Source organism: Marmota marmota, unplaced genomic scaffold (genome assembly GCF_001458135.2).
Source record: "Marmota marmota marmota unplaced genomic scaffold, marMar, whole genome shotgun sequence".
NCBI lineage: Eukaryota > Metazoa > Chordata > Mammalia > Rodentia > Sciuridae > Marmota > Marmota marmota.
Window position 1 is genome coordinate 24472498 of NW_026000241.1, and position 15507 is coordinate 24488004.

The window sequence follows — 15507 nt, forward strand, 5'->3', positions numbered from 1 at the left end:
ATATATATATAAATTTTTTAAACCAAGATTTTAGGCAAGTGAGTGTTGAGTACCAGTAAAATGAAAATTTTATGAAATATATTTATAAGTTTTTAGATACATTTAATTAGGTTGCTGGAAAACTATTTCTGTATAAATCCTTATATAACTTTTGCTTTATGTGAAGCAGTGACTTCTTATTTTTCTTTTAGTTATACATGGCAATAGAATCCATTTAACAATGCCTTTTTAAAATTTATTTATTTATTTATTTATGGTGCCGAGGATGGAACTTAGTGTCCCATATGTGCTAGACAAGCACCCTATCACTGAGCCACAACCCTAGCCCTAGCACTGACTTTTAATGTACATAATCATAATGACAAAAAGAGGGATTTGAAGTCCCAGATCAGTTATCAGCTACTATATTGAAATTGTGCTATAGTATTATTTAGAATCATTATATAATGGAACTTTCTTTTTTCTCATGCGTTTAAGTCATGTGATTTTAGGTTTGTGGGCCCTTATTCTTCTTGGAGTCTGCTCCCTAATTTCCCTGTCCATGTGTGTTTGTACAGGTGCTAGAACTAGCCAAATGCACTGACTAGTAGGCTCTGTTCAATAATATTGAGTACTTATTTTTGTGCTGTGGATAATAGTTCCCAAATGACCTTATAACTTGTCCACAAGGAGCTTCCTTATCCATTTTTACACTGCCATTAGCAGCGTCCTCAGGATAAATTTCTGTTATGAGTTTTTGTTTCCGGGCAAATTGGTCTTCCTTTTGTTAGCAAAGCAATAATGGATTCATTCAAACTAAAAACTGGCCTTCATTTGGTCTTTCATTTTATTTAGTTAAGTCATTTTTGGTTAGTAATGGGAGAGTCAATAACCACACAAACCCAGACCCTTATTTTCAAATCAGGGTAAAATCTGGAGGTAGCACAGCTTAGGTGTACAAAGCCCATGTTGGGTTTCAGAGACACCTGAGTTCCTTACCTCCACTCTGCCACCAGGTGGCCTTGCGCTGCTGACATCTTTAACCTCACTTTTCTCATCTGTACAATGAGAATTATTTTACTTAATCTCTTTAGATTTTTTTCCAGTGATCAGGGAAAATAATGTGTATCAAATGCTGTATGTCTCTCTTGGAACTTGATATTAATAATCATCCTGTGCTCTTACATTCTAAAGGACATTAAGCAACATTCTAAAGGAATTAGTGTACAGATTGATTGAGGAAATACAGAATAGAAAGTCCTGACTATTTTTAAACCTTGGTGTTGGAATATTCTTTGGAAGGCTGTGTGAGCATGAATTAGAAATTGGTTTATTGCTTTAAGCATTTCTTTCTTTTTTCTTTTCTTTCTTTTTTTTTTTTTTGTGGTACTAGGAATTGAACCTAGGGCTTTGCTCATACTAGGCAAAGTATTCTACCACTGAACTTACTCTGCCTTTAAGCATCAGATGTTAAAGAATATCATTACAATTTGATAAATTGTTTAGAAGCCTAAAACATAATATAGTTATTTTCCTTTAAAATATTTAAAATGTGATGTCTTTCCTTTTGAAAATACAACGTACTATAACTAGCTTTAGGCTGTTTTAAACAATTTATCTGTTTTAACCATTTTTCTCTTAATTGAATGTATCTGCTATAGATTTGTTATAGATAAGTCAAACCATATAGTTATTAATCGAGGATGGGGGAAGGGTTATCTATTAGCTTCCCTACATACCCTCTGGACACAATATTTACTTCCTCAGACTGCCTTCTGAGTCTAGGCTTTCTGATATCTGAGATTGCTAGAGAGCTTAATTCTGTTGATGAGATCTTACTGGACCTTTTTAAATACTGTTGAGCCTTCAAAATTAGTGTACAGGGTATTGCAGGACAGAAGAGCTTAGCAGAGTGCTTGGCAGAGTAGGCATAAGATAGTTCCTTGTTGTTCTGTTGAGGAATGATCATGATAAATTATACTTTGAAAAAGGTTCATAGTTTCATCTTATTTGTGAGTCGCATATTTTACATCATTGGTTTAATTTTTTTTTTATACTGGAGATTAAATCTAGGTGCACTTAACACTGAGTCACATCCCCAGCCCTTTTTAATTTTTTTTTTTTTTTGGTTTTGTTTTGAGAAAGGGTCTGAATTGCTTAGGGCCTTACTAAGTTGCTGAGGCTGGCCTTGAACTTGGGATCCTCCTGACTCAGCCTGCTGAGTCTCTGGGATTATAGGTGTGCACCACCATTCCTGGTCATTGGTTCAATTTTTATATGTTAACTTGTTTCACTACCATCTGCTAATGGCACTGACTTAGCAATAAATTGCTTTAAAAGCTTATGTAATGAATATTGGATGTATTAGCCTTAAGGGATTATTTTATATGCCAGTGCTTTTCTATTATGATTGTGAACTTCAAATAGGAGTTATTTGAGATTGTATTTTGTTGGCGGTGAGTTTCAGGTGATTAGAGATGGCTGCTTCTCTCCACATCTACAGTAAATAGAATAATCTGAGTAGAGGAGTAAATTTGTTCATTGAGAAAATTTTTATAAAAAATAATAACATTTTCAGCTTTATGTATGTAGTCCTTGGAATTGAACCCAGGGCTACTTTGCTATTGAGTTAAATCCCAGTCCTTTTTTGTTTTTTGAATTTATTTTTTTACTTGTAGATGGACACAATACCTTTATTTTATTTATTTATTTTTATGTGGTGCTGAGGATGGACCCCAGTGCCTCACACATGGTAAGCATGCTACCGCTGAGCCATAGCCACAGCCCATCCCCAGTCCTTTTTAGTTTTTAGTTTGAACTAGGGTCTTGCTAAATTGCTGAGGCCTCTAACTTGTGATCCTCCCGCCTTAGCCTCCCAAGTTGCTGGGATTACAGGTATGTGCCATTGCGTCTGGCTCCTTTGAGAGGTTTTCAAGTGTAATTAGCATGTTTGAGTTTTTGATGACTGTGGGAGAAGTTTTCAATGGAACCTAGTATTAGGACGATGTATGTATTTCTCACTTCCTCTGTTCACTCCTGATCATGGATGTCAACATCTGATTCTCAGTCTTTTGTAGATTTGCCAGGCTAAGGCCTGTTACTATCTTGGGTTATTTAAGAGTGCTTGTGAGTGATCTACCTTATTCACCATCACATCCTTTCCGTTTGTTGATTTTTCTCACCTCTTAGGACATTTTCATTCTGTACTGTCATGGTCTTATCTCCTGGGAGTGCCTCTCTATCCCTGTTCCTAAATTTAGATATCCAGGTCTCACTACACTCTACTTTTCCCCTTCATCCCTCTTTCTCTACTATAATCCTGTTTCTTAGAACCTATTTAGGTAGGACTGCGCCCTTATTTTTCCTGTCTGCTGCCTCCACTTACTTTCTTGTCTAGCTCAGAATCCATAGTCCTTATCTTCTGTCTTTCTTTTGTTATTTAAGGTCAGTAATTATTGTGCTTATCTGTATTCAACATTTTACTAAGTCCCTAATCCTTAATAATTAGGTTTGTTAGGGAGGATTGCTCAAAACAGCTGAAAAAATTAAGTCATACATAGTGTCATAGTATGACTCTGTAAATTCATGTTTTTATCTGGCCACAACACAAACACGGTTACTCCTGTGTTTTTCTAATCTCCTGTTTTCTACATTAAATGTTTCTGCTCTCTTCAGGCTGCTTCCCTTTACTCCTCAATCCTGGTAAATATTTCACCTACTTCAGTATTTTGCCTGCTTTAGAATCAGGAGAAACTCAGAAAGGTTCTCCACCACTGTCCTGGATACCTCAGCCTATCTTCAACAGAACTTATCAGACCTTTCCTTCCTTTTGCATTTCCTTCCTTGGTGAATAAAACCACTACTCACTTGGTTGCTCAGTGGTTGAAATGTGAGCAGCATCCTTGATTTTTTTCTCTCCCTTCATCCAAACTCCAAATCCAGTATATTCAGCATCCTAACCATGTTGAGTCAGTCTGCCTCTCTTCACGTCCTTTGACCATATAGGTTAGGCCTAATTTTCTTGCTCTTTTTTCCTGAAATACTGCAGTAACTTTCTCCTTGGCCTCCAGCTTCCACACATAATTACCTACAGTGGTGCCTTGCAGAAACACAGTGCTGCGTGTCATTCCCCTGTCTGCAGTCCATTGCTCTCGGGATGAGCCTGCACTGTCTCCCTTCTCCACCTCTTTCTGTGGTACTGCTTTTCCCTCCTGTTCTACATTGCAATTATACCCAACTTATTTTACTTGTTATTTGAACATACTGGACTTTTTCTCATTTCTGGAATACTGTGTCCTTGGCACTTGATAAATATTGTTGGATGACTGAGTAAATAAGAGAATAAATGTAAGTGTCTTGTAGAAGGCTAGTTTAAAAAAAAATCTCTGAAATATATAAATATATCTCAACACACAAATATGCAAATGATTCAAGTAGTAATAAATTGCACTTAAATGTTTTGTCTAATTGAAGAATTGGCTGATAATGCAAAAACAACATGGATATTTAAAATAATGCATATTATAATTTTAGTAACACAGTTGTATAAATTAATTAGGAAAACATTTGTATTGAATAAGCCTGTGACTTTGGTGCTAACTGGGTACTGTGGCATTCACCTTGTAATCACCTGGTGTCGGGGGGCTGGGGGGTGGGGGGTGGGATTAGTGCTAAATCTTTATATTCAGGTTTTGATTATATTTCACAGCTGTATATTCTTCTTCTTCTCTCCATGTTGCTGGGAGTTACACATGAAAGGCAAGTGACAATAGTGTCCTGTCTATGATTGAATTGGTGTTTTTTTTTGTTTTTCCTTTCTTGATACCGAAGATTTGAAGACACAGTTCTTCAAATTAGGGCAAATAAAAGTTATACTTGGCTAGGTATGGTGATGTGTGCCTCTAATTCCATCAACTTGGAAGGCGGAGGCAGGAAGATCCCAAGTTTGAGGCTAGCCTCAGCAACTTTGCAAGACGTTTAGTAATTCAGTAGTACCTGATCCCAAATAAAGGAAGGAAGGAAGGAAGGAATGAAGGAAGGAAGGAAGACTGGAACTGTAGCTCAGTTGTAAAGCACCTAGGTTTAGTTCCCAGTAAATACGTCCCTCCTAACCCCCAAAGAAGCTATATGTGACTTGCCTTGATCATTCAAGTATTTCTAGCATGGAATATTGTGTTTTGCTTTTATCATCACATACAGGCATCACGAAGCATTTGTTATATACAGACAGAATTGCTAAAATCTTGCATATGAAACTTCTAAATGAGTTGGGAAATGGAAGTGAATATGTATAGAATAAATTATTTCATTTAAATATAAAATATAAACCTAATATGAGCAGTAAAAATGAAAAAAATAGTAGAATGGTACTAATATTTGGTTTTAATAAAATGCTTATTTTTTTGCCTGGAACTTTTCTAAACTTGTTGTGTTCAATATCTTATTGATTTTATAGGCAATCAGTTGCAATTATTGTTACTCTCTACAGATAGTAAACAATCTGAGATCCAGTGAGGTTAAGTGGTCTACCTAGCTAGTGAATGCAAGAGCCAGGATTTGAATTTAGTCATTCTGGTTCTAGAACATAATATTTTATCTGCAGCCAAAATAAACTGGTCGACAAATTGAACTAGATATGCATACGTATAATTTTATAGTATGTAGTCTTAATTTTAGGCTAATGTAATTTTTTTAAAAAACAGACTTTAATCTTGTATGAAAACCTTTTGATATTAACTCTGAAAAACATTAATTTAAAAGTGTCAAACCATACAGGTAGGGTCTTCTCAATTTGTTGCATTTATAATTTCTTTTTTTTCCCTAATATAATTTGTGGAGATATTTTCTGGGTTATAATTAGAAACTATTCTTTAAATACATATATTATTGTAATCACTTAAATTTATGCAGTGCTGTATTTTTAAACATGATGTTTTGATTTGAATCTGAAATGTCCACCAAAGGCCATGTAAAATGGTTTGGCCAGCCTCGGGTGCTGTTGGGAAGCTTAGCTGGAGGAAATAGGTCACTGGAGGTGTGCCCTTGAAGGAGAAATGGTATACTGGCTCCTTCCCATCCTTGCCTCCTCCTCCTCGATACCCCAAGGTGAGAGCTCCCAGTGGTGATCTTCTTCCTCACCACAGGTCCACAATGATTGAATATCTTGAACCAAAATAAACCTTTCCACATTGTAAGGTGTTTAGTTGTTTTTGATGGTTCTGGTGATTGAACCCAGAGGTCCTCAACCACAAAGCTACATCCCCAGTTTTTATTTTAAATTTTGAGAAAGGATCTTGCTAAATTGCCAGGTCAGACTCAGTACTTGTGATCTTCCTGCCTATTGTCCCAAGTAGCTGGGATTACAGGTGTGTGCCACCATACCTGGCCTTTTTTTTTTTTTTTTTAATCTCAGTTATTTTGTCACAGTGATTTTGCTTTTTGGAATTTTACTTCATTTCTTTGTAGAAAAAGCCACTAGCTTTTAAAGTTGTCATTGATTTTCTGAGTTCAATAGCTGTTCTACATTAACTTTATATCTTCCAAAGATTTTATGAAGTTCCTCATTTACAATCTTCTCTCCTATTATTTATCCTTGTCAATTTATCCTGTTAAAATTACTTTGGTATCATGTTAGTAAGTATTGTGAGAGGAAGAGAAACTCATACCCAAATCTTTGATGTTGAACTGGATGACCTCTAATGGTTTTATTTTTAAACTTGCCTGACTTCTTTAAGCATCAATTTGTTTATTATTGTTAGGCAACATCACTCATTACATAAAACTAATACCTGTTGCTTGAGAACAAATATGGAGAATATTGGGAAAGTTTTGGATTATCCCAACTTGGGAAAATGTTAAATAAAATACCTGGCCAAGTATTTTTCTGTTGTGTTCAGGAGGCATACATGAATTAATGTAGAAGTACTTTGCCACTTTGTAATGTGAAAGTTTAGGGAATAAATAAGGCCAGAAGACTTATTTTGTAATGTTTTTAAAAATTGCATTTAAAAATGGATTTCCAACCTGCTTTTATTATGTCTAAAGTGTTTTATTAAAACTGCAGTACAAGTATTTTATAGAGTAAAATTATTCATATGACGTCATTGAGATTGCTGTACATAGAGAACAGGTATTTTCAGTAAAACTCTTATGTGCAAGTTTAAGATATATTTCAGCCTGCATAGTTAAGCTTTCATAAAAAAGATGCATGAAGGCTTTAGTTAATGTGCAAGTTCATACTGGCATTTGGGTAAGAACCTGGTAGTTTTAAATTTTTCCTCAGGAAAATAAGTGCTGGAAATTGATAGTATCTCCTACTTGTTTCTAAATTGTTGATTCTCAATGGGTGTGTATGGACAGGGACAGGGGGACATTTGCCCCTTAAGGGACATTTTTGGTAATATCTGGAGACAGTTTTGTTTATCATAATGGGATGTGTGTGTGTGTTGTGTGTGTGTTACTGTCCTCTAGTGAATAGAGACCAGATATGGTGCCCAACATCCTACAAGGATTTGGATTATCCTACAAGGTATCCTATCCTACAGCCCCTACAAACAAGAAGTGCCAAGTTCAAAATGTCAGTAGTGTTGAGATCTGAGAACTCTTGTTCTGAGGGATTAGAATCAAGAATCATAGAGCAAAAAGAGCAAAAGTTTTAAAATAAAGAACACAATGAATAAGTTTTTAAAGTTAGACACTCTTCACTGGCTTGAACGCCTTAGAGGAAGTGAGAGAGCTCATTTCTGCTGAAAGCCTGAATTTATTTATATATGAGTTTACAATATTAAACCATATTTTGACTTTGGTAATGGCATATTTAAACCAATTTCAATTTGTTTTTTCCAGATTATTTTGTAATTTCTTAGATAAAATTTTCTAACAAATTGTAGCCCAAGGTGACACCTACACCTTTATAGTAAACTGGTATGAGTACTCTAAGTTAATAAGCATTTTCTCAATGGAAATGTAAATCGAACTGTGTCATCTGTCTCTAGTATTTAAGTATGAAGTCTTTATTATTACTACATTATCATCATCTTCATCATTGTAGTACTGGGGATTGAACCCAGGGCCTCTCTACATTTGCTATTCAAACACTCTACCACTGAGCCTCTGAAATATTATTGTTAAGAAAAATAGAGGGACTGGGGGTTTAGCTCAGAGGTAGAATGTTTCAATACCATGTGTTTGGTCCTGGGTTCAGTACCCAGCACCAAAACAAATAAACAAACAAACAACAGCAACAACTAAAACAGATACTTTGCAAAGTATACTTGTTACTGGGGCATTTTTGTTAAGGCAGACATTTTTTGCCTTATGTAAACTATTTGTGGACTAGATTTTTCAACTATTTAATGCACATCAAATTATAGCTGTATTTTGAAATGTGGTTCAAAACAAAATTATTTAAGTGCTGTGGGCATGTGAAACAACTTTTAGAAATTGCTGTAAATCTTCTTCATTGTAACATATTGATTATTCAGCGTTACATATAAAAAGCTCATGTTAAAAAATATAGCTCGGGCTGGGGATGTGGCTCAAGCGGTAGTGCGTTCGCCTGGCATGCGAGTGGCGCTGGGTTCGATCCTCAGCACATAATAAAAATAAAGATGTTGTGTCCACCGAAAACTAAAAAATAAATATTAAAAAATTCTCTCTTTCTCTTTCTCTCTCTCTTAAAAAATATTTTATATATATATATATATATAAAATCTACTGTATCCTGAATTCCATTTGTAGATAATTGAAACATTTAATAGAACTTTGCCTTTGTGATGATTAAGTTTTTTCTGGATGAAATTAAATGTCCACATTTGTTACAGCAGCTGCTGCAGAGCTTTTTGAAACTTAGAATTTCTTGGCTTGGAGCAGGTGTTCATCCTATATACAGCATGAGAGAAAAAAATTTCATTTTCCTAATAGCCACTAGGTGGTGGTCTTACATGGTGGAGTCTAAATTTTAGTGGTGGTGAAAGCTGAAATGGTTGCCCAAATTAAGCAATGTGAACTCAACAGTGATATTTAACTATGTAAGGGATATTTAACTATGTGGGCTGGCAGTGTTCCTCACAGAAACATAGATTGTAAAATGAGGCAGGTTTCCATTTATTTTACGAGAGTATTTCTTTTCTTGACTGCTTCAAATTTATCTGTGGAAATCAAATTAAGATAATATCTTCGTGTTTATTATATTTATGCTGGCTTACTGTGTTAACATTTATGGTAATAATTTTAATTTTATTATGTGTTACTGATGGCTAGTGGATTTAAAATATTTAAAAATAATTTAGTGAATATTTTTGTGATTGAATAATTAATGTTTTACTTATAAGTCTCCCAATAAGACATGTGAATAAATAAAATTTTATTCGAGCAAATAAGATTTTGTGTAGTTTAATTTAGGACAGAGAATTTGACCTTTTGGAACACCATGGGCTTTGAACTCAGAGAACCTGGGTTTGAATAGTAACCCTTTATGTTACAGTGTTAGTCAGCTTTTCATTGCTATGACCAAAATCCCTGAAAAGAACAACTACGAAGAGGAAAGATTTATTTTGGCTTCTGATTTCAAAGGATTCAGGACATGATCTGTTGGCTCCAAGGCAAAACATGGTGGAAGGTTGTTGACATGTCACAGAATTTAAGAATGTGTCAGGTATGAGTAGTAGAGCAAGAGGATTTATTATGAAGGAAAAGTAGTACACACTTGAAAGTGGGTGTGAGCCATCTTGGTGAGTTGCCTCCTCTTGGTCTGGATTTTTAACATCTGCAGGGGGACAGTAGCAAGGGGCCTGAACTGGAGCTGGCGTCAGGGCTGGGGTATGGAGTTCCACCCCAGAGTTCTTGTGCTTTTTTTTGCTCCCACCTCTTCTAATCATGTTCTTCCTATCTTGCAGGTCTCATTAGCATCTTTAGTCACCTGCCTCTTGTTGCTATAATGAAAGTAAAGTCATTTCTTGGTTACCAGAGTCTTTAATGTGTGTATTCCTAGATGTCTGTGGCCGTCTTGAGTTTTGATAAAACTGGGCAAGGATTCAGGTGTAAGGATATGGGCTGGATTTCTCAGGAGTTGTTCGTTATTCCAGTGGTTTATGAATTTCTTTTTTGAAACTCAATGTTCTCTCTGTATGCCTAAATTCTGATCTTGGTACACAGTGGGTTTAGAATTCAAGCCCAGTCTCCCTCAGAATGTGGTTTTTCCTCTAATTCCAACTGGGGGTGTGTGGAATTAGATAAGATTATTTCTGTAGGAAATAAGTGTCCTTTATTTGCTTTGTTAAGATATAGAATTTGATGGTACAGAGGAGCAAATCTGTGTGAGCAAATCCAAACAGCATATTTTTAGTTTAATTTACATTGAAAAAAAAATTTTTTTTTTTTGGTACGGGGCATTAAATACAGGGGTGCTTTACCACTGTGCTGTACCCCCCAGTCTTAACCCTATAGTTAGAAATATAATTTTATTAAATTTCACTAAATGTAGTTGGAAATTAGAGGAAAAACCACGTTCTGAGGGAGACTGGGCTTGAATCCTAAACCCACTGTGCAATAGCTCTGGGACCTTGCATAAGTTGTTTAAACTCTCTGACCTTTAGTCAAAATTGACTATAAAATGAAATATTTGAAGGTTTAACCTGTATGACAGAACATATATGATGGTATTTGGCATAGTGTTTGAACTTGATAGATAGTCAATAAATGTATTGTTTTCTAGAAACCCAGTATAACAAAGACCAGTGGATTTTGTTGTAACAATTTACAGTGTGTTCATTTAAAATACTTTCAGATTCCACATTGCAGCTAATTTAAGAAATGAATACTAGTTGAATTTGTAGAATCAAAGAGGAATATCTACAATTACTGAAAAGAATAGTGAAACATGCCTTCTTTTTCTATTTGTGTTGGTGTGAAACTGGATTTTCAAATATTCTTCAGCCAAATCATGAATCACATCAGATTGACTGTAGAAGTAGAGATGAGAATCCAGCTGTTTTCTTTTAAATCAGAATTTTTTTTTTTTTGGAGCTGGTGTGAACCCAGGAGTGCTTAACCACTGAGCCATCTACCCATCCTTTTTTATTTGTTGTTTTTGCGCAGGGTCTTGCTAAGTTGCTTAGGGTCCCTAAGTTGTTGAAGCTGGCTTTGAACTTATGATCCTCCTGTTTTAGCCTCCCAAGTCACTGGAGTTACAGACTTATGCTATCACATCTGGTTAAATCAGACATATAACGAGATTTGTAAAAATATAAAACAAAGTCACTCTCACTAAATTGTTTTATTTTTGAAATTAGTTATTTTTTTGTTAAAATATTATATATTACCAGGCAATGTTTTTATTATCTTTAAAATGATTCTAAATAAATACTTCAAAGTTTTATCAGTGTTATTTCTATATGATAAATATAGACCTAACTCATTAAAAAAAGTCCTTTGAGGTCTTCAGTAATTTTTTGAGTAGAGAGGTATCCTGAGACCAAAAGTTAGAGGGGTGCTACTCATTTCCTCTTTCATTTCCAGCCATTATCCATATGAATATTTAATTTTTGGTTGAAATGATACTGTAAACCATATGATTTGTTAATATTATTATTATTAGTAACCTATTAGGTAGTAAAAATTGAGAACTACTGAAAAAGGCAGAGCTCTCTTCATTTTGGGGTCTTTTCTGAAATTAAGTGACAAGGGTACATTAAGCCCATCATATTGTTGAAAATCTATTTTTCTCTCCCCACCCCCAAACACACACACCCACCCGTGCACATATATCCTTAGAGTATGCCCATAGACTGATTATTTATATAAAGATTTCCCTTGAAAACTGATTGCTGCTTTCTTCTTTCAGTATTTCTAAGTGGCCTATTACTTTCCAAATCTGTTATGCTGTGACCCACGTAAGTTGTAGTTATTAGCTTGGAAGATTAGGCAACTTGGGAGACAGTGATTGGCTGTACCATAAAAGTAACTTAGAAGAATTCATCTCTGCAAAGCACAGTGACCTAAATCAGATAGGTACTCACTGTCCCTGGACTTCAGGGGACTACTGCATTATATTATCAAAAGCAAGGCGTTTCCTGTGTTACTATGGAGTGGTTTCGTCTGAAAGAGAAGTTACCTGTATGTATCTAGCTAAGGTCTAATATTTTATTTACAAGCAAACTTGAATTTTTCAAAGTTTAATAGTGAAGCTTGGAGAAATGTCAGACTTGATTAGCACTGGCTTAGAATAGTATCATCCTTTGTGCCCTTGGCCGTGGAAGTCATCTGCTGAAGAGTAAATCCTGTGTAAAGTTAGAAATGTTTGTAGCATCTTTATTCTTCTGTAAGATTAGTTTTTGCCATAGTTAAAATTACTTGAATGAAGCTTTAAAAATTGCTTGGCTAAGATATTAGAAAAGAAATCACTTCATCTTAGTGGTTAAGTATGTTTTGAAGCTGAAATTTTGATAGCTGTGAAATTACATGATTAATAGTCATGATAATCATAATTTATGGGAGATGTTAGTTTTGGGTGATAGCCATATGTCTTATATAATAGAAAAATTAGTTTGTGGTAGGGATCTCTGATGACTGTTCTAATAATGATTTTGTAAACCTCAGGGTGTCAAAGAGGGTATTATACTAGATTAATGCAATATTTTAAAATAGTCTATTAACAATTTTTTTCCTTAATTCTTTGGCTTTAGTATGCTAAGTCTTTTTTTTTTTTTTTTTGTAATTTAACCAACAAAAAGTATAGAGTTTATACAAAGTATAAAAATTATGGAATTTGTTTTCAGGCAAGATAAATGACTATAAGGAATTAAATTGTAAAATGTGTCATTTAGTTATTTGGGAATTGAATTTTGTTTCATCATATGTTGATGTTGAACTTTTAAAAAATTATAAGCTGATTTATTAAATATTAAAATATTGAGTGCCTGTTTATATTTGAGCTTTAATTGTGTCCACAAGGAATTTTTGAGTGGATACAATATAAGTTTTTTGCAGTCTTGACCTTTGAAACATATTGTTTAATGCATATTTATTAAAGGACTAATGGCAGACAAATACTGCTTGAGTCTAGAAATGTAGTGGTGACTATGACAGGCAAGGTTCCTCCTTTCTTGTAACTTATTGGGTGGGCCTGGGAGATAGTTAAGAAAGTTGTTTCATAAATTTGTAATTATAAGTTAATAAAGAAAAATGCTATATGTTCTTGGCATATATTATAATGACCTTGTTCTGTAGTGTAGTGGATTAATAACTCATGTAACTGGCACTCTAGAGACCTGGATTTTAATTTTAATTCTTTCACTGAAAGTGTGATCTTATTCAGGTCATGTAGACTTTGTGTATATCTTTCATTTTTCTAGATTAAAAAAAAGAAAGAAAATTGAACTGGAAAAAATAAAGCCCATTTTATATCTATGAGTCTATGAGATCTTGTTTATTCATTAAGAATAACAAAGATAACTCATTACCTCTGGATTTTTTATGGAGAGTCACTTCTTAGTTGTAAATTAAGTGCTAAGCTGGACATTTGATTATATGACAGTTTTTCATTCACTGAGGTATCTGTAGTATGTGGAGTAATAAATTTTGTTGAATGAATGGTTGTGTTCTTTAGTTCCTGTGCTTTAAGGAAGTAAGACTTCTTTCACTGTTCAGGATTCCTTGGGAACAGAGGTATTATCAAGGGGAAGCACAGATAAACAAAAGACCATATTACTGAGAGATTTCCTCACTTCCTCTCCTGTTGGGCTTCAGCAGAAAGATTATAGTAGAACCTTAAGGATACCCAGCTAATGGTAACCCCAAGCTGATAGAAGATGGGGGACCTTGGCAAAACATTTCAGAATGATCTTGGCAGAACTTCTTCTGAAAAAAAAATTTTCTGATTCTATGCAGAATGTTTGCTTTTCTTTACATTTTAATTATTAAAAAAAGTTAAGAGGGAATTATAAAGTAACCATCTTTGGAAAGAGATCATTTTTGCCAATGAATATATACATACCTGATAACCCTTATGGGATTTCTGTGTGTATCTTGGTGTGTATCTACTGATTAACACTTGGAGTGTCTGCATCTCCTCATGGAAGTAGTGTGACAAGTATTTGTTTTATAATTTCAGGTAGAACACTGAGGAGGTCTCTAGTTGTCTGTGACTCTTATATTCTGTAACAGTCTCTAGACTGCATGGATCCTCTTTGTTATTGGAGGCTATTACTGCTTTTTGCTTTTCCCCCCCTGTCCTTTGAAACTTTCTTCAAGTTCACATTGTCTAATTGAAATTCAAATTTCAATTCAAAGCTATGGCACTAGAAAAACTCAAATATCTGAAAGAATAAAAAGATATCCGAAATATGTTAATATGCAGGATTGACTCACTCTAATACCAAAGAAATTATTTAGCCTTGGTTTCAAAATTTTATTTATAAAATGATTGAGTAGCTTGTGTTCTGGGTCATGTATCATAGCTTATTTAGCCATTCCTCTATTAAGGTTATTTCCAGGGTTTTCCTATCACAAGTACTGTTGTAGTAGTGCATTTCGTATAGAGAGATTTAAAACTTTTTTTTTTTTTGTGATCTTAAATATTTAATTAATATGCTGTTCTTTATGTTAAAGTGCAGTGGTAACATTATTACCTTATTGTATAAATACAAAATTGAAAACAAGTCTAAATAATTTCCTTTAGGAGGATTCTATCCTACCTTGGTATAATGTGGATGTCTTTATTCTTCTGTGTTTTTGAACATTCCTAGTGCCATGGCTTGCTTTCTTTCTAGGTAGGCTTTATAAGTAATGACCTTTGAGACTTAGCTGGGTTTAAAATGAAACATTTTGATGTCAAGGGTTGCTTTTATGGTCACCATTTTTAGTTTTCTACTATATTTTTGGAAGCAAAAAGAGAAAGAAAAGTCTTTTCTAGATCCAAATTTTAAGATGATAGTAGGGGATGGAAATTTGAATTAAAAAAAAATGTTTGATGTAATAAAAAGTGAAACACTGTGATTGTCTTTGCACTTTAGTCCTTTTTACCAGAGTGAGATGATTTTAGCAGTTCCAGGTTTTCCTTTACAGATGTTTAATATGTAAATACAGTTTTTGTAAACTTTTTAAAAAGAACACAAAATTGTACTCTACATGGAGTATTAACTTATTCTCTATTAAGAAATATGACATATAAAGTATTTCCCTAAAATTATAGGATTTAAGATACACATGCTTCTTTTAGAAAAGCACTGACCCTTTGAAATACCCCACTACTCTACTCAGGGATTTCAGTATGTAGCCATATATAACCTTCAGACTTTTGGATTCCTTACCCTGTATCAAGAAGGCCATTGTGGCCAGGCATGGTGGCACATGCCTGTAATCCAAAGGGCTTAGGAGGCTGAGGCAGGAGGATTGCAAGTTCAAAGCCAACCTCAGCAACTTAGCAAGGCCGTAACCAACTGAGCGAGACCCTGTCTCTAAATAGGGGATGTGGCTCAGTGGTTAAGCACCCCTGGGTTCAATACCCTGTAAAGACCCCCCACCCTCCCC

The 15507-nt window shown here is 34.6% G+C and overlaps 1 protein-coding gene across 13 annotated transcripts in view; it reads left to right on the forward strand.

Moving 5' to 3' along the window:
- Window positions 1-15507, forward strand: part of Slc4a7 (solute carrier family 4 member 7) — a 95618-nt gene that overhangs the window by 10198 nt on the left and 69913 nt on the right. For 2 of the 13 annotated variants that reach the window (XM_048794809.1, XM_048794810.1), the window contains exon 1: window positions 11915-12093. The exons of 1 other annotated variant lie outside the window; for it this stretch is intronic. In XM_048794809.1, coding sequence (XP_048650766.1) covers window positions 12061-12093 — 33 coding nt within the window. In that variant the 5' untranslated portion in view covers window positions 11915-12060. Of the gene's footprint in view, window positions 1-11911; window positions 12094-15507 lie in introns of those variants that run through there. 10 more of the 13 variants (XM_015489556.2, XM_048794811.1, XM_048794812.1 and 7 more) reach the window with 9 other exon arrangements.